This window comes from Petromyzon marinus, chromosome 59 (genome assembly GCF_048934315.1).
Source record: "Petromyzon marinus isolate PM22_M1 ecotype Great Lakes invasive population chromosome 59, UKy_Petmar_22M1.pri1.0, whole genome shotgun sequence".
Lineage (NCBI taxonomy): Eukaryota > Metazoa > Chordata > Hyperoartia > Petromyzontiformes > Petromyzontidae > Petromyzon > Petromyzon marinus.
In genome coordinates this window covers 7,426,792-7,453,126 of record NC_133725.1, presented here as the reverse complement: position 1 = coordinate 7,453,126, position 26,335 = coordinate 7,426,792, and the positions used below count along the sequence as shown (strand labels likewise).

General features: G+C 52.5%; 1 protein-coding gene across 5 annotated transcripts in view; it reads left to right on the top strand.

Moving 5' to 3' along the window:
- Positions 1-26,335, top strand: part of LOC116955358 (uncharacterized) — a 378,574-nt gene that overhangs the window by 265,236 nt on the left and 87,003 nt on the right. For all 5 annotated transcript variants that reach the window (XM_076053062.1, XM_076053060.1, XM_076053059.1 and 2 more), the window contains 11 exons: positions 2,128-2,181; positions 2,562-2,669; positions 4,859-4,948; positions 6,694-6,747; positions 8,503-8,610; positions 10,702-10,809; positions 11,556-11,609; positions 13,602-13,655; positions 17,970-18,077; positions 21,270-21,323; positions 23,931-23,984. In XM_076053062.1, coding sequence (XP_075909177.1) covers positions 2,128-2,181; positions 2,562-2,669; positions 4,859-4,948; positions 6,694-6,747; positions 8,503-8,610; positions 10,702-10,809; positions 11,556-11,609; positions 13,602-13,655; positions 17,970-18,077; positions 21,270-21,323; positions 23,931-23,984 — 846 coding nt within the window. The remainder of the gene's footprint in view (positions 1-2,127; positions 2,182-2,561; positions 2,670-4,858; positions 4,949-6,693; positions 6,748-8,502; positions 8,611-10,701; positions 10,810-11,555; positions 11,610-13,601; positions 13,656-17,969; positions 18,078-21,269; positions 21,324-23,930; positions 23,985-26,335) is intronic.

The following is a 26,335-nucleotide window of genomic DNA, read 5'->3' as shown; positions in this document are numbered from 1 at the left end:
CCCCCCTCCCCCTTCAAAAGGAAAGGATGTATGTGCAGCGGCACACGGTCTGGCGATTCGTGAAACGCACACCATCGTTTTTTTGTCGTGGCCGAAATAATTTCAGAATCCATTGGTGGAGATGTTCTGCCTTCATGCCACCATCCGACGTGAATTCACCGTTGAATTTTGAGAGCCAGGACGAACTTCCGATCGTTCCCGCATCTACTGTCACTACCAATGGGTCACGCACCGAGTCTCGTTGGACTTTACCCTGGCGAACCCGCGCCTGGATTTGAAGCTTTGGTGACCGCAAGGATTCATACTCTTTGTTTTTTTTTAAATAAATGAAGACGACTCGATTAAATCACGACGTTTCGGGCGCAACACAAGCATCCGTCATCAGGTGGGGAAAGCGTGGCCTACGGCTGATGCAGAGTATCTTTTAATTCCCGTTGCTTTGGTCAAGATGCGCAAAATGAAACGGACAAAACAAAGTGCCGGTCCCGAGACAATTCGTCTCGAGGGAAAAAAAAAAAAAAAAAACTCTTTTGGGGCGAGCTGATCGTCAATTTGCACCAAAAGTGACGTATACATAGAGACCTTTTATGTAGCAAATTCGATACCATCTTTTTACATTTTAGTCTTTTTAATTAAATGTTTTTTTTTATATATATATATATGAACCCGTCACATTACGGGCGATGACACACGTTACGTGATGACGACGGCAGTAATGATGCCCCCGCAAGCGCTGGGATACGATATTGAACCATCACTCTCCTGCGCCTGGGTGAGAGCTGCCAAATTTTGGGCGTTAACAAGCTGCTTTGTCCATACCACAGTTTTTTTTTTTTGGGGGGGGTTAAATCGCGTAAATAAATAAATGTGCCGTTAAACCCGCCACCAGCCGACGCAGACGATTAGCAAGGTTAGTCAAGTAAACGGAATGTGCCAATTCGTTACTAGTAGAGCACACGCCGGCTTGTGCTGGAGATCAAAGCCACGACATTTTCGTTCGCGTGACAAACCTCACCAATTGGCTGTGTCGGGTGGTGGCGGGTTTTTGACGACGCGTTTATTTTCTTCTGTGGTTCTTTCGGTAAAGTCACGTAGGATGAGAATAAAATAATAAAATAAAATAAGACAATTAAATTCTCACGACGTTTCGGCCACAACACAAGTAGCCTTCTTCAGGTGAAGGAACAAAAACTGTCGGGACGACAGAGCTTCAATGAAGCTTCAATGCAGCTCTGTCGTCCCGAAGCTCTGTCGTTCCGAAGCTCTGTCGTCCCGACAGTTTTTGTTGCTTCACCTGAAGAAGGCTACTTGTGTTGTGGCCGAAACGTCGTGAGAATTTTATTGTCTTATTTCATTATTTTATTCTCATCCAACGTGACTTTACCGAAAGAACCAAAAAAGATGTATCCTTGCAGTCAGGAAAGCTTTAAATCGAGACGCGTTTATTATATAGGGTGCTTCAAAACAATGATAACACTTCCGAGAATTTGCAAAGACACCACGGGAAGTGGTGCTGCCTCCGGTCCCAGGCCACGCGTTGATAACGATGGCGAACAAGTGGAGGCTCTTTGGAGCTACTGACATCCGTTTGTTGTCATGTTGCAGTGCAGCGTCCGTTGTGTTTCTATTCAAAACGATAATCTCGTGCGAATGTTAACATTTTTTTGAAGCACACTGTACATGTACGCAATCTACCCCCCCCCCCCACCCACCAAAAAAACACCCTGTACTGTGGACAAAATTCATATTATTGGTTCTTTCGGTAAAGTCAGGTAGATAGAAAATACAAAAATAAAATTAATTAGAAATTAAAAATAAGTCAAAAATTAAAGCAAAAATCCCAGTGGGTTTTCGGTAAAGTCACGCAGGTAGAAAAATAAAATAATAATAAATCACGACGTTTCGATCGCAACACAAGCGGTCGTCCTCTGGCAGATATTTTTTTTAAATACATATTATTTTTATTTTCTATCTAGGTGACTTTACCGAAAGAACCAAGAATATGAATTCCTGATGTCACGAAAGTTTCAAGTCAAAAAATGTGGACGATATTGATCGCGAAAGCCTCCTGCCGCGTGCTGAGCTGCTTTGTGTCCTCCCGCGTTGCTGCTGCTGCTGCTACTGCAGGGCTTCCAAGGCAAGACTGGAGTGGCTGGACCTCCCGGCGTGGTCGGACCTCAGGTAGGCGGTGCTGCCAAAACGCCGGACGAGCCGCGTCTACTGCCGTTCAACGTTGTGCAGCGATGAAAAATAATGACGACGACACTCGTGATGATACAACCATCGTGATGATACATCACCACCACCACCACCCCCACCACCACCACCCCCACCACCACCACCCCCACCACCACCACCCCCACCACCACCACCCCCCCCCCACCACCACCACACCCCCCCACCACCAACACCACCACCACCACACCCACCCCCACCACTCCCACCACCACCCCCACCACCACCACCACACCACCACCCCCACCACCACCACCCCCCATAACCACCACCCACACCACCACCCCCACCACCACCACCACCAATACCACCCCCGCTTTGCACAGGGCCCTTCGGGGCAGACCGGGCCCATGGGGGAGAGAGGCCACCCAGGCCCGCCGGGCCCTCCGGGAGAGCTCGGCCTGCCCGGCGCCGACGGCAAGGAGGGGTCCAAGGTGAGGCCGCGGAGAAGTCGACCGAACGACTTCGAAGGTCCTCGTGGCTTGAAGTTTAGAAATCTGCGGCAGCACCCCCGGGAGCGCTGAGCGTCTGGCTAAGCTGCCCAGGGACAAGCGTGCCCCGCTAGGCTGCCGCCGGCTTCCGCGGATATTTTCCTGTTTCAATCGAAGTGTCATTGAAAAGTTCGAAATCTGCGGCAGCACCGTGGGAGTATGCTCGCGTCTGGCCAAGCTGCCGAGGGAACAAGCATTGACCCATTATGAGACCTCCTTTGCCAGAATCAAGATATCGGAATAGGTTTTACCCTTTTAACTGGCACAAAAACTGACACCTTTATTCAAGGCATCATGTTTGCAATAACCACAACACAAGCAGTCAAAATGCAAACAAAAAAGACAACTCTGATAATAATATTGGCACTGTCCTTGAATTTGATTGGTCCACACCCGAGACGGCTTTTCTTTGAGCCTAGTCTCCATTGGTGTTGGACCAGAAGACGCCAAAAGGCGTGGTTATTTTGACTGCTTGTGTTGTGGTTATTGCAAACATGATGCCTTGAATAAAGGTGTCAGTTTTTGTGCCAGTTAAAAGGGTAAAACCTATTCCTAAGCATTGACCCCTCGGCTTCCGCAGGCTTCCTCGGATATTCTCCCCCGTTGCAACGAGAAGTTTTAATGAAGAGTTAGGAAACCCGTGAAAGTGCCTCTTGGGAGTGTTGCCGTCTGGCTATGCTACACAGGTGGCAGGGCCAGAGGCCACTTTTGCACCTCTGAATGTTTTTTTTTTCCGCGGTTTTCAAGCGAACGTCGAAAAAGTTAGAAATCTGCGCGCGTCTCCCATCGAGGACGCGCGGCGTGGCTCACGGAGACGTGGCTAGGCCTCGGCAAGGTAACGTAAAAGGTTAAAAGCAAACGAGCCTACCTTGACCCTACCTTTTACCCTTACCCCATACAAATTACCCGATTGCAGGGTAATTATTGGGGTACTTCTACACATGAACAAGGTGTATAGCAGGTAAATGCTAGGTAGAGCGCTTTATTCATCTAGAATACTCTCGATTATTCCAATTTAATACGCTTTCTTTTAACTCACTCTGTTGTTGTGGTCGTTGTATCTTCAAATGTTGTAACTCAATTTTAACCCACTTCGCAATGTGGTATCGACTGCAAACTTGGTATACTTATGTCAAACTGATGACAATACTATATTCTATCATTAAAAATAACAAATAAATATTTTTTAACATTTTTTTACACGTTATGTTTCGGGTTTGGGTCTAATTGTCCACTGTCAACTGACGTTGGCTGTAATTACTCACGGTCCCTTACGGGGCCACTTCCTGGAGTCGTGGAGTTTTGCCATTACTCGCACATTTCATGAAAGCGTGTTTTTTTTAAAAAAAAGCTGTGTTTAAAATATTACTTATTAAATGGTAGGCCACGGACTGCACCACGGAGCTTTTAGCGGTAAACAAGGCACCGTATTTACCGGGTAATACTTCACGGAAGAATTACCCGGTAGGGAGACAAAGGCAGCCGGGCGTGGTGCTGGTCACCCAACCCCTCGTGTGCCGTGCCGGCCTTCATAGGTGCTCGCTAACAGCACTTGCCCCAACAGTCTGTTACAGGCTCTATGGGGGATCTTTTTTGTGTGTGTACGCACACGTGTGTGTGTGTGTGTAGCTACCTTTACCCTACCCTTTACCTTTCCCCTTGGCATGTCGACACCTTTACCTTTTGCCCGGTGAAAAGGGTAAATGACCTTACCTTGCCGAGGTCTAGACGTGGCCACGTCAGATTCGCCAACCTAATGCTGAGATTTCAGCAGGCTGTGTCGATCGCTGGGTTTGGCTCGCCAACGAGACACTTTGCTTTAAAGTGCACACGTAACGGGGGGGGGGGGGGGAGAAAATATTTAAAGCCCTCACAAACGAAGCTTTGTAAGCTCCTCTCTCTAGACTTAAAACTTTCGTGGCTGCAGGAATTCATATTCTTGGTTCTTTCGGCAAAGTCACTTAGATAGGAAACAAAAAAATCTTAAATAAAAGCGAAATAATCCACGACGTTTCGATCGCAGCGCAAGCGGTCTTCATCAGGCGGAGAGAAAAGTGTGGGCAAGCCTGAATCTCCCCACTTGTGCCCCCCAATTCCTTCACCCCACCCCCCCCCCCGTCTCTGGCATGCAGGGAGACCCGGGGCCGCTGGGGAGCCCGGGGAAGGAGGGCCCCTCGGGGCTGCGAGGGTTCCCGGGCGAGAGGGGCCTGCCGGGCCCCGTGGTGAGTGAGCGACTGCACCGCAAGCAACACGCGTACACACACACACGCGCGTACACACGCACACACACACACGCACACGAACACACACACGCACACACACGTACACACACGTGCACACACGCGTACACACGCACACACACGTACACACACACACGTACACACACACACGTACACACACGTACACACACGCACACGTACACACACACGTACACACACACACGTACACACACACGTACACACACGTACACACACGCACACGTACACACACACGCACATACGTACACACACACAGGTACACACACACACGCACACACGTACACACACACACACGCACACACACGCACACACACACATGTACACACACACACGTACACACAGACATACACACACACACGTACACACACACGCACATGCGTACACACACACGCACATGCGTACACACACGCATACACACCCACATACACACACACACACGCGTACACACACGCGCGTACACACACACGCGCGCGCGTACACACACACACACGCGTACACACACACGCACGTACATACACACTCGCGTACACACACACACGCGCGCGTGCACACAGGCGCACACGCACATACACGTATGTGCACGAGGCAACCCAGGCAGATGGCCAGATACGATCACCACAATCATATTTGTCGCTCAAATTTGACCCATTTGCCCATTCACCCACTCACCCATTCACCCACTCACCCATTCACCCACTCAATCATTCACCCACTCACCCATTCACCCACTCACCCATTCACCCACTCAATCATTTACCCACTCACCCATTCACCCACTCACCCATTCACCCACTCACCCATTCACCCACTCACCCATTCACCCACTCAATCATTCACCCACTCACCGGCTCACCCATTCACCCACTCGCCCACTCACTCAACTATTCACCCACCAACTCACTTAAAACCTCGCCCACTCATCCACTCACCGATAGACCCATTCGCTCACTCAATCATTTACCCACGCACTCATTCGCATACCCACTCACTCACTCAAGCACTCACCCACTAATCCACTCGCCCATTCGCCCACTCTGTTCACAATGGACTCGTGGGTTAGGCCACGCCAACGATCTCAACCAAAGAACACGGCCAAACAAATTCATTTGGCGCGCGGTGGACGAGACTTAAGGACGCGCCGATTATTATTATTATCATCGCTCGCAAACGGCGCTTTCCCCAACAGCCTGTGAAAGGTTACACGGGGCCGGGGGGGGGGGGGGGGGTGGCGATCTTCGTCGTTGTCAACATTTATTCGTTTATAATGACCGAAATTAGAAAGCACTCACCCCAAGCAAATGTGCAGCCCAAGGGACTTGCAGGACACGGGCCGAGGCCTCCTGTCGGCGTGAAAAGGCCTCCACGGTGATCGGTCGGGAGGCGAGGGATTGACGGGATCGGAGGAGAGGTTCTTCAGGGAGGATGTGGGGGATTGTCTGGAGGAAAGAGAGGGGTGGACAGACGCTTCGAGAGCGGGGGACCGAGCGGGGCGACAGGGGGGGGAGAGCGCGAGAGCTTCGGGAGAAGAGGCCGGGCCTAGGGTTGGTGCTGCGCCACGGGCGTCGGAGTCATCGCACATTTCAAAACACGGAACGCGCTCCGTGAGTGACGACGACGGCGATGACGATGACGACGACGGCGATAACGTGCGGTCGAGTCCACGACGCCTCGGGGTCACCTTCTCTCTCCACTTCTCTCTCTCTCTGCAGGGCATCCCGGGCTTGAAAGGAGACCAGGGCCCGGCAGGGCCGCCGGGACCCACGGTGAGACCCTCTCCTACCTCCTCCTACTCCTACGTTCATCGCGTCTCCGCAAATCCCTCGTTTGTCTCACATAGAGGCGCATAGACTCGCATAGAGACCCGTAGACTCGCATAGAGACCGTAGACTCACATAGAGACCCATAGACTCACATAGAGACGCATAGACTCACAACAGAGACCCATAGACTCGCATAGAGACCCGTAGACTCACATAGAGACCCGTAGACTCAAACAGAGACCCGTAGACTCACACAGAGACCCATAGACTCAAAAAGAGTCCCATAGACTCACATAGAGACCCATAGACTCGCATAGAGACCGGTAGACTCGCACAGAGACCCGTAGACTCAAACAGAGACCCGTAGACTCACACAGAGACCCATAGACTCACATAGAGACGCATAGACTCGCATAGAGACCCGTAGACTCACACAGAGACCGGTAGACTCACATAGAGACGCATAGACTCGCATAGAGACCCGTAGACTCACACAGAGACCCGTAGACTCAAACAGAGACCCATAGACTCACATAGAGATGCATAGACTCGCATAGAAAGCCGTAGACTCACAGGGACGCATAGACTCACATAGAGACCCATAGACTCACAGTCACATAATCACTTTAAGATGTTTTCTTGTTCATGTTTTTTGTTTGTTGTGGTTGCACCCGATTCAAGAGCCAAATGGCTCACAGGGCTATACCAAATAAATGAACTATGAACTATGAACATAGAGAACTATAGTCTCACATAGAGACCCATAGATTCGCAGAGAGACCCATATATTCACATGGAGACCCATAGACTCACATAGAGACCCATAGACTCACCTAGAGACCGATAGACTCATATAGAGTTCCATAGACTCACCTAGAGACCGATAGACTCATATAGAGTCCCATAGACTCACACAGAGACCCACAGACTCTCGCAAGAGACCGAGTTGTGGTGTAGCAGGAAGAGTCCACCAACTCGCGCCGAGCGAGACATTTCAGAGGGCTTCTCGTTGCCGTAACTCGCAGGCCGCGAAGGGGGAAAAAAACCACGTGACTCGAACTCCCCCCCCCCTCCCCCCCCCCACCACCACCCCCACCACCAAGCCTGAGGCGTCACAGGTGCGGTGAGCGACCTTCTTGCTGTGCTGCCCACAAAAACGTCATCCTCGGTTGGCACCAACGCAGCACCCGGCGATCTCTGCGCGATCCGCCAACCCATCCTGCCCCGAGATGTTCCCGTCCTTATTTTTTTTTTAAGTCACAATCTCGTACTCCCCTTGACCCCACCCTCCCCTTCACCCCCTCCCCTTCACCCCCCTCCCCTTGACCCCCCTCACCTTGACCCCCTCCCCTTCACCCCCCTCCCCTTGACCCCCCTCCCCTTGACCCCCCTCCCCTTCACCCCCTTCACCCCCCTCCCCTTGACCCCCCTCCCCTTCACCCCCCTCCCCTTCACCCCCCTCCCCTTCACCCCCTCCCCTTCACCCCCTCCCCTTCACCCCCTCCCCTTCACCCCTTCCCCTTCACCCCCCTCCCCTTCACCCCCCTCCCCTTCCTCCCTTTCCTCCCCCGCCCCTTCCTCCCCTTCCCGCCCCCCCCCACTCCTCCCCCCATCCCCCTCCCCTTCCTCCCCCGCCCCCTCCCCTTCCTCCCCCCTCCCCTTCCCACCCTCCCCTTCCCCTCCCCTTCCTCCCCTTTCTCCTGGCCCCCTTCACTCCCCCCTCCCCGCTCCGCTCCCTCCGCCCACCGACTCCCGCAGGGCTCCCTGGGAGACCGTGGCCCCGCGGGGGCCGCAGGGCCCATCGGCCTTCCCGGCCGCCCCGGGCCACCAGGGCCTCTGGGAGCCACCGGCGAGAAGGGCAACGCGGTGAGTGGCGTCGTCCGTACGTACGTCCGTAGCGGAGGAGGAGGAGGAGGGGGGGGGGTGCCGTAGGGCTCGTGAAGATCATCCGATGCGGATGGACATTTCGTGTAGGGTGGAGTTTGCTGGTAGGGGCTCAGCCTAGGGGCTACCGGGACCCATCGATCAACGGCTTCCGTGTGGTTTGCTCCGTGTGTCCGTGTGTGTCACACCGCAGGGCGCGGGAACTCCCGGAGAGATGATCCGATACGAGCGGGACTTTAGTCTATCCTCCTGTGTGTCCATCTGTTTGTGTGTCCGTCTGTCTGTGTGTCCATCTGTCTGTGTGTCCGTCTGTCTGTGTGTCCGTCTGTCTGTGTTTCCATCTGTCTGTGTGTCCATCTGTCTGTGTGTCCATCTGTCTGTACGTCCATCTGTCTGTGTGTCCATCTGTCTGTGTGTCCATCTGTCTGTATGTCCATCTGTCTGTCCATCTGTCTGTCTGTCCATCTGTCTGTACGTCCATCTGTATGTCCATCTGTCTGTCTGTCCATCTGTCTGTCTGTGCATCTGTCTGTGTGTCCATCTGTCTGTGTGTCCATCTGTCTGTGTGTCCATCTGTCTGTGTGTCCATCTGTCTGTCCATCTCTCTGTACGTCCATCTGTCTGTCCATCTGTCTGTGTGTCCATCTGTCTGTATGTCCATCTGTCTGTATGTCCATCTGTCTGTGTGGCCATCTGTCTGTCTATCCATCTGTATGTCCATCTGTCTGTCTGTTCATCTGTCTGTGTGTCCATCTGTCTGTCTGTCCATCTGTCTGTCTGTCCATCTATCTTTCTGTCCATCTGTCTGTCTGTCCATCTGTCTGTCTGTCCATCTGTCTGTCCATCTGTCTCTCTGTCCATCTGTCTGTGTTTCCATCTGTCCGTCTCTCTGTCCATCTGTCTGTCCATCTGTCTGTCTGTCCATCTGTCTGTCTGTCCATCTGTCTGTACGTCCATCTGTCTGTATGTCCATCTATCTGTGTTTCCATCTGTCTGTATGTCCATCTGTCTGTCTGTCCATTTATCTGTGTGTCCATCCGTATGTATGTCCATCTATCTGTCTGTCCATCTGTCTGTATGTCCATCTGTCCATCTATCCAATGGGATGGAACCAGGATGAAACCCATACAGAACAGCTGATTGGATGTTGTTCAGAATCAGAATTAGAATGTTCCCTTATACTGGAGGAATCCGATGAGCTATTAAGCTCTTTGCCACAGATGCCCAGAAGGGGCACGGGGTTATAACGTTACAACAACAAACACAGTACAACAACACGATAGCAGTGCAAGGTAAAATGCAAGTAAACAAATAAAACTAAACCATCCCCATCCTACCAGGCAAAGCCCAATGAGGTGTTAACTTACTTTTCAGAAGCGGCCTGCCAACCACCACCACCACCGATGATAGCTCAACGAAAGTGGCCCCATCATTTGGACACTTTTGTAGCAGCAGCAGCAGCAGCAGCAGCAAAATCATCTCAGTAATCTGAATGCAAGTCCAACACTCTGCCGTTATACCGTTAGCCTGACGGTGGTGGTAGCTACGCTGCTGCTACTGCTGCTCATGGCTGCGGCCTGTAATGATCCAGCGCTGTGTGTGTGGAGGCATCAGCGAGGGGTTAGTGGATCACCGCAAGCGCAGATGTTGTGTGACAACCTCCCTCCCTTCACGTGGGCGTCGCGGAGGGCGAAGTGCAGACTCCACCTGCTCTGTCTGTGTGGGATCGAGTGTTTCCCCCTCGCGCGCGCGGGTTTTCTCCGGCTGCTCCGTTTTCTGTTTGACATCTTCTAAATCTGCGTCGTGTCACGGGATTGTTCTCTGAGAGACACAGGCATCATCTGTGTGTGTGTGTGTGTTTGTCTTTGTGTGTTGACTGTGCGTTTTTGCATGTGTGCGTATTTGTTGGAGGGCAGAGGTGAGCACAGATGATGGTGATGACGATAATGATGACGATGACAATGATGACGATGATGTTGATGATGACGACGACGATGATGATGGCAACGATGATGATGCTGATGATGACAAGGATGATGATGATGACGGCGATGATGATGATGTCGACCGCAGGGTGATAAGGGGCAGCTGGGCCCTGTGGGACGCGATGGGATTCAAGGGATCATCGGACTGCCAGGCCCCGCGGGCCCTGTCGGGGCCCAGGGGGAGGATGGGGACAAGGTTATATGAACACTCATTCCCTCACTCATTCACTCACCCATTCACTCACCAATTCACTCATTCGTTCACTCATCCATTCATTGATGCGCTCATTCAATTACTCATTGATACTCTCACCCACACGATCAATCATCTACTCATGAAAGCATTTGTACATTTGCTCATTCAGTCGCTCGTCCATTCACTCATTCGGTCAGTCATTCAATCATCCATTCACTGATTCATTTACTCAGCCATTCACGCATCCATTCCCTCATTCAGTCGCTCATTCAGTCACTCATGCATTCAATCATTCAGCTGCTCATTCATTCATGCATTCAATTACTCACTCATCCTGTCACCCGTTCAATCAATCATTTGCTCATTAATGCATTCATCCATTCACTCATTCAGTCACTCCTCCATTCACTCATCCTTTCACTCAATCAGTCACTCATCCATTCGCTCATTCAGTCACTCAGCCATTCACTCATTCAGTCACTCAGCCATTCACTCATTCAGTCACTCAGCCATTTACTCATTCAGCTGCTCATTCAATTACTCACTCATGCTCTCACCCGTTCGATCAATAATTTGCTCATTAATCCATTCACTCATTCAGTCGTTCCTCCATACACACATCTCACCACTCACGCATTCGCTCGCCCATTCATTCACCCGCTCGTCCACACGTTGGCCCGTCCGCCCGCTCGCCCGCTCACTCGCCAGTGACGTTTGTGCGTGCCCCCCCCACCCCCACCCCCCAGGGCGAGATCGGTGAGCACGGGCAGAAGGGGAGCAAGGGTGACAAGGGCGAGTCGGTGAGTCGTCCGTACCGCGACGAGTCGTCGTCCCCCCCCCACCCCGTCGCTCGCTCGTACGCACGGATAAAAATCCCCCCACCCCGTGCAGTCGTAACGGGCTGTTGGGGGCAAGCGCTGTTAGCGAGCAGCAGCAGCAGCAGCTACGGAGGCCGGCAAAGAACGCGAGGGGGCGGCCGGGCGGGCGGGCGGGCTGCGCCACATACGCCCTTCTTCGTCCCTCGCCGGTGCCGCTGATTTAGACGGCGCAAGCCAGGCTCGCTCCGAACCATCAGCGGAACGGAATTGCCTTCTTTGGTTCTTTTGGTAAAGTCACGTAGAATGATAATAAAATAATAAATTGATAAAATAAAATAACACAATAATATTCTCACGACGTTTCGGCCACAACACAAGCGGCCTTCATCAGGTGAAGGGGGGCGAGACTGTCTGGTAGGACAGCGCTGGAGTGAAAGAGCCACGTTCAGATACGGCCTTTTAAGCTGTGTGAGAGGAACAAAGCGCCTTGACAAAGGAATTAGCATATAATTTAGCATTGAAATGGCTGAATGATTAGCTTGTGACTGGTCACAGAAATAGCTATGTTAAAAGTTAAAGCATACACACCCGCAGAGGCACCCATTGTTAAATGAATTAGCATAGAATTTAGCATTGAAATAGCTAAGTTAAGGCATACACATCTTGACAATGGAATTAGCATAGAATTTAGCATTAAGATAGCTGGGTGATTAGCTTGTAGCTGCTGCAGAAATAGAGCTTGTACCTGCTGCAGAAATAGCTACGTTAAAGTCAGAGCATACACAATCACCGAGGCCCTTAGGAATTGCCTTACGGGCCGTTAGGTGGGGCCGCAGCGAGCGCGGCCGCTGTCGCCCTCCGGCCGGACTGAGCGGTATGAAGCCGCGGATACTCCCGGAGCTGTCGAACGGCGCCCAGGATTAAAACCTGGACGTATGATTAGCGCGCGCGCTTGCCACATGCTAGAAGAGGAAGATGACGAGGACGATGACGAAGATGAAGACTCCACAACCGGACTGATGGATGATGATGATGATGATGGTGATGATGATATTGTTGTTGTCCATTATTGTAATGATGATGATGATTGTGACGTTGACTGTGACGACGACGATGATGGTGATCGACGATTTTCTACGTTTACTGTGTGCGACAGCGAGATGCACAGTGACAGTACCACTAACGACGACGATGATAATGACAATGACAACGATGATAATGACGACAATGACGATGATGACGATGATGATGACAATGACGAAGACAATGCCGACGACAATGACGACGACGATCATAAAGACAATGACGACGACGATGATAACGACAATCTTCTTTGGTTCTTTCGGTAAAGTCACGTAGAATGAGAATAAAATAATAAATTGATTAAATAAAATAACACAATAATATTTTATTTTATCAATTTATTATTTTATTCTCATTCTACGTGACTTTACCGAAAGAACCAAAGAAGATGAATCCTTGCAGTCACGAAAGCTTTAAATCGAAAGATAACGACAATGACGACGACAATGAAGACGACAATGATAATGACAATGACGACAATGATGATGATAACGACAATGACGACGGCGATGACAACGAAAATGACGATAATAATGACAATGACGACGATGACGACATCGATGATAATGACAATGACGACGACGATAACGACAATGACGACGACCATGATAACGACAATGACGATAATAATGACAATGACGACGATGACGACATCGATGATAATGACAATGACGACGACGACGATGATAATGACAATGACGACGATGATGATAACGACAATGACTACGACCATGATAATGAAAATGACGACGACAACAATGATGATAACAACGACGACAATGACGACGACGACCATGATAATGAAAATGATGACGACGACGACGATGAAACTTGACGGTAAACATTCAACGCGGTTTTTGTTGTTGTTTTCTCGATGTTGCTGCCCACCAGGGACCTGTTGGACCCCCTGGGATTCAAGGCCAGATAGGACAGCCAGGGCCCCTTGTGAGTCACACGCACACACTCACAACCACAGCACTTGTGCCAGTCTAGGTGCACATTTGACCCTCCCCCCCCCATGGCCAGATCATCAGGCGTCCTCGCAGCCATCGATTGGGGAATCGTTCCGCATTGTTCATCCTGCTCATGGGTAAACATCATCAGATGTGCTGCGACCACAACAATAGTAATAGCGGCGTCCACTCACAATGTCCGCCCACCGCACGGCGTTCGCTCGCGCTCGTAGGCACAAGGTGGAAACCCACGCATGTGAGGCAGAGAGAGGGAGAGAGTGGGGGCAACGCTCGATCCCCCCCCTCCCGCCGTAGAGTCGGGGAATGGGAGAGAGAGCGGAGAGTCAGAGAGGACGGAGACTGCCGAGGCGACGGAACGAATTTGGGGAACTCACGTCATCGTTATTTTTATACACGCATACACACATACACACGGACACACACAACAACAACCGCCATTCGCCACTAAGTGGCGGTGATGTCACCACGACGCTTGTGCCAGGCCATGTGCACCTTGAGGCCACGTGAAGTGTCGAACACCTGCTGGCAGGAGGTCACGGGGCAGACCCAGGTGCCACGGGTCGACTGACCGAGATGACTGGCTGATGCACCACCTGTGCCCCCGACTGTGCCAACCTGCTGTGCCTTAGTCACCCGGCGCTCCGCTCATTGTTGTGAGCGTCACTCCTCCGCCCTCCGTTGTTGTTGGAGGGCGACAGCCTCCAACTGCCCAGTAGCGTCCTTCACGAGCCTCCTCCACAGAGGCCGATCTTGACACCGCTGGTACCAGTCATCGGCAAGTCCACTCAGCTCCATGTCCTCCTGTACCACATCACTCAATCTCTTGTCTACCCCGTGCCGCGCCCGTTTAATCCCCTCGATCCGGCCGAACAAAAGCTGTTTCGTCATGCGGTGGTTGGGTATGCGGGCTACATGACCCAGCCAACGCAGCCTTGCCTGCCAGAGGAGCTCACCGATGGGATCTTTCCCAGATCTTTCAAGGATTTGTGAGCTCCTCACACAATCCAGCCTGGTTAAACCCAAAATGGATTGTAGGCAGGCTAGACTGTGGCCGAGAAGACCTGAAGCTTAGTGTGGAGCGACAGACCAGGTAGCTTCCACACAGCATTACGCAACCGATGAAAATATATTGCCGCTCGACTTATTCGGAATGAGACCTTTGCTGTTAAACTGGAACCGGTCATAAGCACACTGCCCAGGTATGGGAAACACTCCACTCTCTCCACAACTGCCTCATCTCCGATTGGGAGTTGTGGGGGTGGAGTGTCCGATGGTACAAAATACCCAGGCAGGTGCTTAGTTTTGGTGGGGCTGATGGTAAGGCCCCATCTCTTAGTGGCACGCTCCAGTCTCAGTAGCTATTACCAAATCATCGGCATACATAACGTGGTTGAGCAATAGGGAGCCATCCCTTGACCGCACCTGGGCATCGATCAGCCTCCCATTATATCTGTACCATATGGAGATTCCCCCGGTACAGCTATTGAAGCCTTCACAAACTACGTGGTCAAAATAGATGTTAAATAATGTGGGAGCCAGAGGACATCCCTGTCGCACGCCAAGGTTTACAGGGAATGGCTCTGACTCCCGGCCACGTAGTTTTACCCGGGCCCGCTCACCATCATGAAGGTCCTTAATGATCGTGAGCAGAGGGTTAGGGACTCCAAAAGCACGAAGAACAACCCAGAGCCCAGGCCTACTGATGTTATCATAGGCCTTGACCAGGTCAATAAAGCAGAGATATAGGTCTTGCTGGAATTCCCTACACCTCTGCTGTAGCAGACGAACAGAAAATATGGCATCTGTGCAGGACCACCCTTTCCTGAAACCGCATTGGGGCTCCGCAAGCCTCGCCTCAGCGTGCCTGGCAAGGCGATGTTGAATAATCCTTGCTAGAACCTTTCCCGGCACACTGAGGAGTAAGATGCCCCTATAGTTGTTACAGTCTGTGCGGTCCCCCTTCTTAACGAGGAGGACCAATAGGGCATCCTTCCAATCCTGCGGAACCCGTCCAGTGGTCCAGACTGTTGTTATGATGTCATATAGGGCAGTCTGTGCACAACGCCACCCTCCCTCAGCATTTCGCTTGGGAGATCATCTCTGCCCGGTGCCTTTCCTGGTCTCAGACACCGGATCGCCTTCAGTACTTCCTCAACAGATGGCACCTCAGCCAGCCACTCACAGGGGGTGACTTCTTCCAATATTTGAGTCACCGCAGCCTCAGCAGAGTCATCCCCACTTTGTGCCACGATGTTTTCCTGGCTGAGGGATTTTCCTTCCCCCAGGACCTCACAGAAATGCTCAGCAAATCTGCAAACCTGTTCCTGCGGGTCGGAGATTGGATCACCGTTTTTCCCCTAATGATGGTAATAGGTGTGGCGCTGCAGGTTACTTTTTGGATGGAGTTAAATAGAGATTTGTGATCGTGGGCCACTGAGGCAGACTCCATCTCCTCAGTAACCCACGACCACCACCCATCCTTGCAGCGCCTCACGGCTCTCCAAACCTCCGAGCGAAGGCTGCGGTAAGCCTCCTCATTCTCTGACGTGGGATTCTGTAGCCGATGACAGTGGGCCTGTCGCTTTTTCTCAACTATCCTGAACACCTCCTCCATGAGCCAGGGTCTCTGGGGAGGTCTGGACCGCATACCCAAATCAGCCATTGCAGCTGCATGAGTGCCAACCCCAGTCGCAAACGATTATGAAATTCTCGCTTGCAACTTTCATCAGATAACTGAGACCAGGCCACTTTAGGTAGGAATGGGGTCCTGGGTGTACACCCACCACCGGAGTGGAAGAATGGCAGGCGCATCTTACAGATGACTAGTCGATGGTCAGAGGGCAGATCAGCTCCACGGTTGGTCCTGATGTCAAGGACATGGGCTCGCATCCGCTGATCTGTCACTCTGTAGTCCAGCAGATGTTCTTGCTTGGACCCGGCATGCATCCATGATGTTGTGTGGATGCGCCAATGCCGGACCAGCGTGTTGGTAATTACAAGCCCATAGGCTGCACAAAAATCTAGCAGCCTCCTTCCGTTGTTATTGAGCTGATCTGGCCCATGTCCTCCAATCAATCCAGACCAGGTGCCAGCATCATGACCAACTCGGACATTGAAGTCACCCAACAAGATGACTCTATCCCGAGGGGCCACTTTAGCCAGCACCTGTGACAGGGGGTCATATAAGGCATCTGACTCATCGGCTTTGCCTGCATCCCTCCACGGATGTTCGTCTTCGGTGGGGGCATAAGTAAACACGACCTACACTCCTCGCCTCCGGTTGATGAGAAGGCGAGCCCAAAGCAGCCTGGGGCTTACAGCTTCCCACACCTCACCGCCACGCTCCCACGCCCCCTTCATTCTTTTGTTCAAAAGAAGAGCCACACCCTGTTGCTTGGCAGTCACACACATACACACATACACATGGACACACACATACACACACACACACGGACACACGCACACAATAACAACAACCGGCATTCACCACTAAGTGGCGGTGACGTCGCCACGGCGCTTGTGCCAGGCTATGTGCACGTTGAGGCCACGTGAAGTGTCGAACGCCCGCCGGCAGGAGGCCGCGGGGCAGACCCAGCAGGTGCCACGGATCGACTGACTCGGGTGACTGGCCGATGCACCGCCCGTGCCCCCTACTGTGCCAGCTCGTTTTACACGCGCGCACACGCGCACACGCGTACACACCAAGCACTCGGTGGGCTTGGGCAGGACGCGTCGCGACCCGACGGGGTTGAGGAAGACGACGACCGACGGTCGGTCGGTTGAGAATAACAGCGGCGTTGAGCGGCAGCCAAGCGCGGAGTTGAGCGGTACGTGCCGCGGGGAGGGTGGGGGTGGAGCAGTCGGCTCGTTCTACATCGCCTGGGAGAGGCGGTGATAAGAGGAGGGGAGGGGGGGGGGGTCACGTTCGGTGGTGGATCGGCCCCTGGCCGACGTCGACACCGGAACGCTTCGGAGGAGGCCGCGATCCAATTGGCTGGTGGTGATGGTGGAGGCGTCGGGGGGAGGGTGGGGGTTGGGGGTGGCGGGGTGGGGGGGTGGGGGGGTGGGGGAATGGGGGGATGGGAGGGTGGGGGAATTGGGGGTGGGGGGGGAGACCTCCATCCAGCAGTGGATCGACCTTGGCTCGTGGTCATGTTGGAACCTTGGGGGGGGGGGGGGTGGCAGTTGGGAGGACCTCCATCCAGGCCGTGGGATAGAACCAATGGCTGCATTGCCCCCTGTGGTTCCGTTAACCGCTTCTTCTTCTTCTGCTTCCTCTTCGCAGGGTCCCGACGGGGAGCCCGGTTTGAGGGGGCCCCAGGGCCCATTTGGACAGAAAGGGGATGAGGGGCCCAGGGGATACACAGGCCCACCGGGCCCTGCTGGCCTTCAGGTGAGGGGCCTGCATCATAATCACGCGCGTGGTTCGTGTGTGTGTGTGTATACGTGCGTGTGTGTGTGTATACGTGTCTGTGTGTGTGTGTCTGTGTGTGTGAGGAGTGGTAGTGTTGCGGTTAGCGCTGCGCTGCGCTAAGAACCCCGCGACCCGAGTGCGATTCTCGCTCATGGCCAACACCGGTGACGATTATCTGAAGCGGTTGTGGGTCTCCCATAGGTCGACTCGGCCTCAACTGAGTATCTGGTGCGGTGTGTAAACATCGCCACTGGGGAGACAAAGGCGGCCAGGAGTGGTGCTGGCCCCCCACCCCCTCGTGTGCTGTTCTGGCCTTCATAGGTGCTCGCTAACAGCACTTGCCCCTACAGTATGTTAAGGTTATACGGGGGATTTGTGTCTTCGTTTGCCTTTGTGTGCATGTGTGTGTGTGTGTGCGCACATACCGATATACAGGAAACACAAACGTACGGGCAAATATCCAGGCGTCAGGAAGTCGGGATCGAACCCAACGGCCTAGTGTCCAGGAGGTCGTGGGGTCGATCCCGACCCTGACGCCCGTACATTTCGAGTTTTGCGTGTCTCTTTCTCCCCGTGCTCCCGTGGATCTTCATCCTGATCTTCCGGTGTTAAGAAACAATGTGCGTTTGGAGTATTTGGCTACTGCTATAAATTTCGACGTGATAGGCCATTTCGTTGGGCTATCATTTGTGGCCAGGCCGCTTCTGAAAATAGAGCTACATAGTTCAGTGGGCCTTATCTGGTAAAACCAAATAATAGTTCTAGTTTTTAGTTTGTAGAAATTAGCGAATTTAGTAAATGTGGCCCTTGACGTGGGTACGCCGTTGTCCCCCCTCCCCATCTTGAGAACGATGTCACGGCATTCCCGTAGCTGCCAACCCCTTATCAGTGCCCTAACCTATTACAAACCAATTCAGACACCTTATTGGTCACCCCGTGCCCCTTATGAATCTCAACGTTCATCCTACAGTCCCGTCACAAGGGAGAAACGCAAAAAAATTAACACAATGATCTTACTAAACTTTTTTACATATTAATTTTGGTAATTGGTGTCTATGATGCTACTTATCATGCTATACTGTCTGTGATCTTGTATGCTGATGCTGCCGCTTGCTTGATATGTGGATGCACACACTCACATACCTGCCAACCCCTTATCAGTGCCCTACCTTATTACAGAGCAATTCAGACCTTAATGGTCACGCCGTGCCCCTTATAAATCTCAACGTTCATCCTACAAAGTTCCGTCACAAGGGAGAAACGCAAACAAATAGACACTTAAAAAATGTGTTGCCCGCATTCAAACGGCTGTCCGCCGTATGGACCTGAAATCTCTAGTCCCTGACTTTAGGAACGGGGTCCGTTTCTGAGACCCCACCCACCCGCTCGTTAAGTCGGAACGTGATAACGCTCTGTGTTTAAATGCGCGTGCGGTCGACGTTGCTAAAATGCGTCACAGTTCAACGAAGGAAGGGGCGTGTCATTTTGAAACTCGTAACTAAGAATAAATATCGCACGTGTTGGTCACGTTCGCTGGTCGGATGGTTGAAAAAAAAGTCAATGTATCTCCTGGAATCTCGTTCATAAGTGCGGACGTTCATAAGTCAGGGCATCCGTAAAGATGCTAACTGCCTGTGCACATATACGGGTGTATCTTTAAACCTCTGTAGGACTGGTAACGCCGGGCACTTTTTTCCCGAACCAGTGCCCACAGTTGCCCAAGCTCTGTGGTCCTCCACCTTGCTGGAGCTCCCCTCTAGTTGTAGGTCCTTCGGCAAGCGGTGGCACGAGCCAGCAATTGCTTGGCCGCGCCTTTACCTTCAAGATATGTGTAAAGAAGAATTGACACACTTTTCTTGAGATGGCGCTTTGTTGAAGACACGTTCACTTGACACAGGCGGAGACCCCCACTGCAACAGCACCGAGTCTCGCCCGCATCTTTCTTATATTCGGTCCGAGGCCACGCCGCCCTTCTCGATCATTCTCGCTGACTCTGGCCGCTCGGTACACCAGCAAACTCCACCGTCCTCTTCCGTCACCTGACCATGCTCCTTTCCCGATCATTCCCGTAGCCACCAGTCCCTTCGCACTCACAGCTGACTCCCCTGTCATTACCTCCCGTGGCCACCAGTCCCTTTGCACTCACAGCTGACTCCCCTGTCATTACCTCCCGTGGCCACCAGTCCCTTCGCACTCACAGCTGACTCCCCTGTCATTACCTCCCGTGGCCACCAGTCCCTTCGCACTCACAGCGGACTCCCCTGTCATTACCTCCCGTGGCTACCAGTTCCTTCGCACTCACAGCTGACTCCCCTGTCATTACCTCCCGTGGCCACCAGTCCCTTCGCACTCGCGACTGACTCCCCTGTCATTACCTCCCGTGGCCACCAGTTCCTTCACACTCACAGCTGACTCCGTTGTCATTGCCTCCAATGGCCACCAGTCCCTTCGCACTCACAGCTGACTCCCCTGTCATTACCTCCCGTGGCCACCAGTCCCTTCGCACTCACAGCTGACTCCGCTGTCATTACCTCCCGTGGCCACCAGTCCCTTCGCACTCACAGCTGACTCCCCTGTCATTACCTCCCGTGGCCACCAGTCCCTTCGCACTCACAGCTGACTCCCCTGTCATTACCTCCCGTGGCCACCAGTCCCTTCGCACTCACAGCTGACTCCCCTGTCATTACCTCCCGTGGCCACCAGTCCCTTCGCACTCACAGCTGACTCCCCTGTCATTACCTCCCGTGGCCACCAGTCCCTTCGCACTCACAGCTGACTCTCCTGTCATTACCTCCCGTGGCCGCCAGTCCCTTCGCACTCACAGCTGACTCCCCTGTCATTACCTCCCGTGGCCACCAGTCCCTTCGCACTCACAGCTGACTCCCCTGTCATTACCTCCCGTGGCCACCAGTCCCTTCGCACTCACAGCTGACTCCCCTGTAATTACCTCCCTTGGCCACCAGTCCCTTCGCGCTCACAGCGGTTCTTGTCGTCGTCGTTGTTGTTGTCGTTTGTTGTTGTCGTTGTTGTCGCTGTTGTTGTGTCTGTATGCCCCGACAGCCTGCGCTGCGTGGGCTATACCGGCGGAGGGTTGGTGGCGAATCCTCGCCGCGGTTGTAATTGGCGCATTTCTGCCGGTCGCCCCCCCCCCCCCCGTGTGTGTCTCATCAGGGGTTGCCGGGAACGCCGGGCGACAAGGGCGACAACGGCGACGTGGGGTCCCTGGTGAGACGTCGCGAAAGACGCCGAGCCCCTCGCGGCAGAGCGAGAGACAGGGCGAGCGAGAGACAGAGTGAGAGAGAGACAGAGCGAGAGACAGAGTGAGCGAGACAGAGACAGAGCGAGAGAGAAAGAGCGAGAGAGACAGCGAGAGAGAGAGACAGAGCGAGAGACAGGGCGAGCGAGAGACAGAGACAGAGCGAGAGACAGGGCGAGCGAGAGACAGAATGAGAGAGAGACAGAGCGAGAGACAGGGCGAGCGAGAGACAGAGACAGAGTGAGAGACAGAATGAGCGAGACAGAGACAGAGCGAGAGACAGAGTGAGAGAGAGACAGAGCGAGAGACAGGGCGAGCGAGAGAGAGAGTGAGAGAGAGACAGAGCGAGAGACAGGGCGAGTGATAGACAGAGTGAGAGAGAGAGACAGAGCGAGAGACAGGGCGAGCGAGAGACAGAGTGAGAGAGAGACAGAGCGAGAGACAGAGCGAGCGAGAGACAGAGTGAGAGAGACACAGAGCGAGAGACAGGGCGAGCGAGAGACAGAGTTAGAGAGAGACAGAGCGAGAGACAGGGCGAGCGAGAGACTGAGAGAGAGACAGGGCGAGCGAGAGACAGAGTGAGAGAGAGAGCGAGAGACAGGGCGAGCGAGAGACAGAGTGAGAGAGAGACAGAGCGAGAGACAGAGTGAGAGAGACAGAGCGAGAGACAGAGTGAGCGAGAGACAGAGACAGAGCGAGAGACAGAGTGAGAGAGAGACAGAGCGAGAGACAGAGCGAGAGACAGAGCGAGCGACAGAGTGAGCGAGACAGAGCGAGAGACAGAGCGAGAGACAGAGACAGAGCGAGAGACAGAGTGAGAGACAGAGCGAGAGAGACAGAGTGAGAGACAGAGCGAGAGAGACAGAGACAGAGCGAGAGAGACAGAGTGAGCGAGACAGAGACAGAGCGAAAGAGACAGAGCGAGAGAGACAGAGCGAGAGAGACAGAGACAGAGCGAGAGACAGAGCGAGAGACAGAGCGAGAGACAGAGTGAGCGAGACAGAGACAGAGCGAGAGACAGAGCGAGAGAGACAGAGACAAAGCGAGAGAGACAGAGTGAGAGGCAGAGCGAGAGACAGAGCGAGAGACAGAGACAAAGCGAGAGAGACAGAGAGTGAGAGACAGAGAGTGAGAGACAGAGAGTGAGAGACAGAGCGAGAGACAGAGCGAGAGACAGAGTGAGAGACAGAAACAAAGCGAGAGAGACAGAGCGAGAGAGACAGAGAGCGAGAGACAGAGTGAGAGACAGAGACAAAGTGAGAGAGACAGAGACAAAGCGAGAGAGACAGAGACAAAGCGAGAGACAGAGCGAGAGACAGAGACAAAGTGAGAGTGACAGAGACAAAGTGAGAGAGACAGAGAGCGAGAGGGACAGAGAGCGAGAGGGATCTAGATTTATGCTCTCTGCCTACGGGAAAGTTTTTGAAACCATGCCTCCAATTCCACCCCGCAGGCTCCCTCCCTCCTCCGCACAGCTCGGCGAAGAAGTGACCCATTATTGAAGCCGATGTTCCCACAATGATGTCGTGGTTAAACTCAACTATTCTTTGTTTTATTATACCAGGTATGGCCCACTTGAGCTAAGTAGCTCTGTTTTCGGAAGCCACCTGGCCACAGATGATAGCTCAACGAAGTTGCTCATCATCATCATCATCGTGTGGAAATTTAGAGAAGCAGCCAAAAATTCTTAATTGCGTGATTTTGATTCTAAATGTGGATGGAATATCCACCAACCACGGGGAGATAACCATGCAAAAGCCACATAGACAGCAGGCGTCAGGGTCAGGATCGAACCCACGACCTCCTGTACACCAGGCGAGGTAGTTAACATCTTGCCTTGGTTAGCGGTGCCTGGCTTGCGACCCAGAGGTTACCGGTTCGGTTTCAACTCCTGGCGTGGAAGTTTACCCACAGGGGGCAGTGAGTTTCTTAAAATCCACCCCGTCTCCCTCACTCACTCTCATCCCCATCACTCCGGGCCTGTGTCCACCCAGCGGCGTAAATAGGTCACAAGCGCCGTCAGCCGGTGGGCAGGGTCGCGTGCTGTGCGGTGAAGTGTGGTTTGCTCCCACGCCCTCCAAGATGTATGACCAGCATGGAAGAGAAGGCCAAAGTACGCCCGTCTAGATGGGGCTCTCGCGAGCGAGCTCTCCGGTAGAGACGCCAACTGCCAGCAGTCGGAGCCGATGATGATGATGATGATTACGAGTGATGATGATGGTTTAATGATGATGATGATATTAGCCTTTGGAGATAATCAGGATGACAATGATGCTGATGTTTTACCTCGCCAACCGTGCTAATCGGAGGTGCTCATGACGGATAATTTGCATCCATTGTGACTGCTGATGAGTGTGCTTCTGGTGATGAATTTGCTGTGCTGACGATGACGACGATGGTAATTTGACGTTGCTGATGATGACGGGGATAACGATGCTGCTGCTGCTGATGATGACAATAACCATGATGACACCGCTGATTACGATGATGACGATGATGACGACGACCGTAGCGATGATGATGATGATGATGGCAATGATGATGATGGCCGCGGTGACTCGCGTCTCATTTGACAGGGTCCACCCGGCCCCCCGGGAAACCGAGGCCCCCCAGGATCGCAAGGTGCCGACGTAAGAGACCCCCCCCCCCCCACCCCGAAGCGTCGTTCACGCTCGCCCGCCCGCCCGCCCTCCCCGGCCGCGGTTTCACCTCCCACGGCCTCTCTCGTCGGAGGCCTTCATCCAGCAGTGGATCGGCCACGGCTGGATGACGATGAAGGCGCTCGACAGGCGTTCGGCGTTGCATTCCGTGCGAGGCTTGGCTGGGGGTGTGCGGGGCCATAACGAGGTCTAATATGGAGTAGTAGTAGTAGTTGTCCTAGTAGTAGTAGTCGTAGTAGTAGTAGTGGAAGTAGTCCTAGTAGTAGTGGTAGTAGTAGTAGTAGTGGTAGTCCTAGTAGTAGTGGTAGTAGTAGTGGTAGTAGTAGTAGTCCTTGTAGTAGTGGTAGTAGTCTTAGTAGTGGTAGTAAGTAGTAATAGTCCTAGTAGTAGTGGTAGTAGTGGTAGTAGTCCTAGTAGTAGTGGTAATAGTGGTAGTAGTGGTAGTAGTAGTAGTGGTAGTAGTAGCAGTAGTAGTGGTAGTAGTCCTAGTAGTAGTGGTAGTAGTCCTAGTAGTAGTGGTAGTAGTCCTAGTAGTAGTGGTAGTAGTGGTAGTAGTAGTAGTCCTTGTAGTAGTGGTAGTAGTCCTAGTGGTAGTAGTGGTAGTCCTAGTAGTAGTCCTTGTAGTAGTGGTAGTAGTAGTCGTAGTAGTGGAAGTAGTTGTGGTAGTAGTGGTGGTAGTAGTCCTAGTAGTAGTGGTGGTAGTAGTGGTAGTAGTAGTCCTAGTAGTAGTGGTGGTAGTAGTGGTAGTAGTATGAGAGGCTTTCACGACCAATATCCATATGAGTGTTTAGTCGGTTCGATCGCGTAAATGTGAATGCTGTGTCGTTAAACCCCGCCACCACCCGAAATCAGCCTGTCGCCTGATGATTCCGGCGGTTGTGATTACCGGCGAAACGTCACCGGCTACTCGAATTGTAAAACGTTGTAGCGGGTTCACTCTCCAACACGCACGTGGTGTGGCGCTGTACTAGTCAACAATTGGCCACGTGTTGTTTACGTGTTTACACGAGACAAGCCACTACTAACTGCCTGCGTGTCGGGTGGTGGGGCGGTTTAAGGAGGCATTTATATTTTACGCGATGCAACCCCCCCCCCAATATTTATTTATTTCATTCCATGTTCACAATCTTATCTTTGAAAGGTGTGGGGGGGAGGGGGGGGGCGGAGTTTACATTTTTTTTCGGGCTGCCCGAGATTAGGTTTTCAGCTCATGCGTGAACAATATTGGTAATGAAGCAAGTAAGAATTATCGCGATAGTAATAATAATATTAATTGAAAGCCGCTGCAGAACGGCAGAATGTCGTTTTTTTAACGTTTAAATTGTGTTCAGTGCCGCCGCATGTCACGTGATGTGATGTAGTCACGTGGTGTGATGTAGTCACGTGGTGTGATGTTGTCTGGTGATGTAGTCACGTGATGTGATGTAGTCACGTGGTGTGATGTAGTCAGGTGATGTAGTCACGTGATGTGATGTAGTCACGTGATGTGATGTAGTCACGTAGTGTGATGTAGTCACGTAGTGTGATGTAGTCAGGTGATGTAGTCAGGTGATGTAGTCACGTGGTGTGATGTAGTCACGTGGTGTGATGTAGTCAGGTGATGTTGTCAGGTGATGTAGTCACGTGATGTGATGTAGTCACGTGGTGTGATGTAGTCACGTGGTGTGATGTCAGGTTATGTAGTCACGTAATGTGATGTAGTCACGTAGTGTGATGTTGTCAGGTGATGTTGTCAGGTGATGTAGTCACGTGGTGTGATGTAGTCACGTGGTGTGATGTAGTCACGTGGTGTGATGTAGTCACGTGATGTGATGTTGTCACGTGGAGTGATGTAGTCATGTTGTGTGATGTTGTCACGTGGTGTGATGTAGTCACGTGGTGTGATGTAGTCACGTGGTGTGATGTCACGTGGTGTAGTCACGTAGTGTTATGTTGTCAGGTGATGTCAGGTGATGTTGTCACGTGGTGTGATGTAGTCACGTGGTGTGATGTAGTCACGTAGTGTGATATTGTCGGGTGATGTAGTCACGTGGTGTGATGTTGTCAGGTGGTGTGATGTAGTCACGTGGTGCGATGTAGTCACGTGGTGCGATGTAGTCACGTGGTGTGATGTAGTCACGTGCAGTGATGTAGTCACGTGCAGTGATGTAGTCATGTGATGTAGTCACATAGTGTGATGTTGTCAGGTGGTGTGATGTAGTCAGGTGGTGTGATGTAGTCACGTGGTGTGATGTAGTCACGTGTTTTTTATGTAGATGTAGTCACGTTCCCGCATGGTCACGCACTGTCGCACTTTTGCCCGGTGCCCGTGCCGGATATTT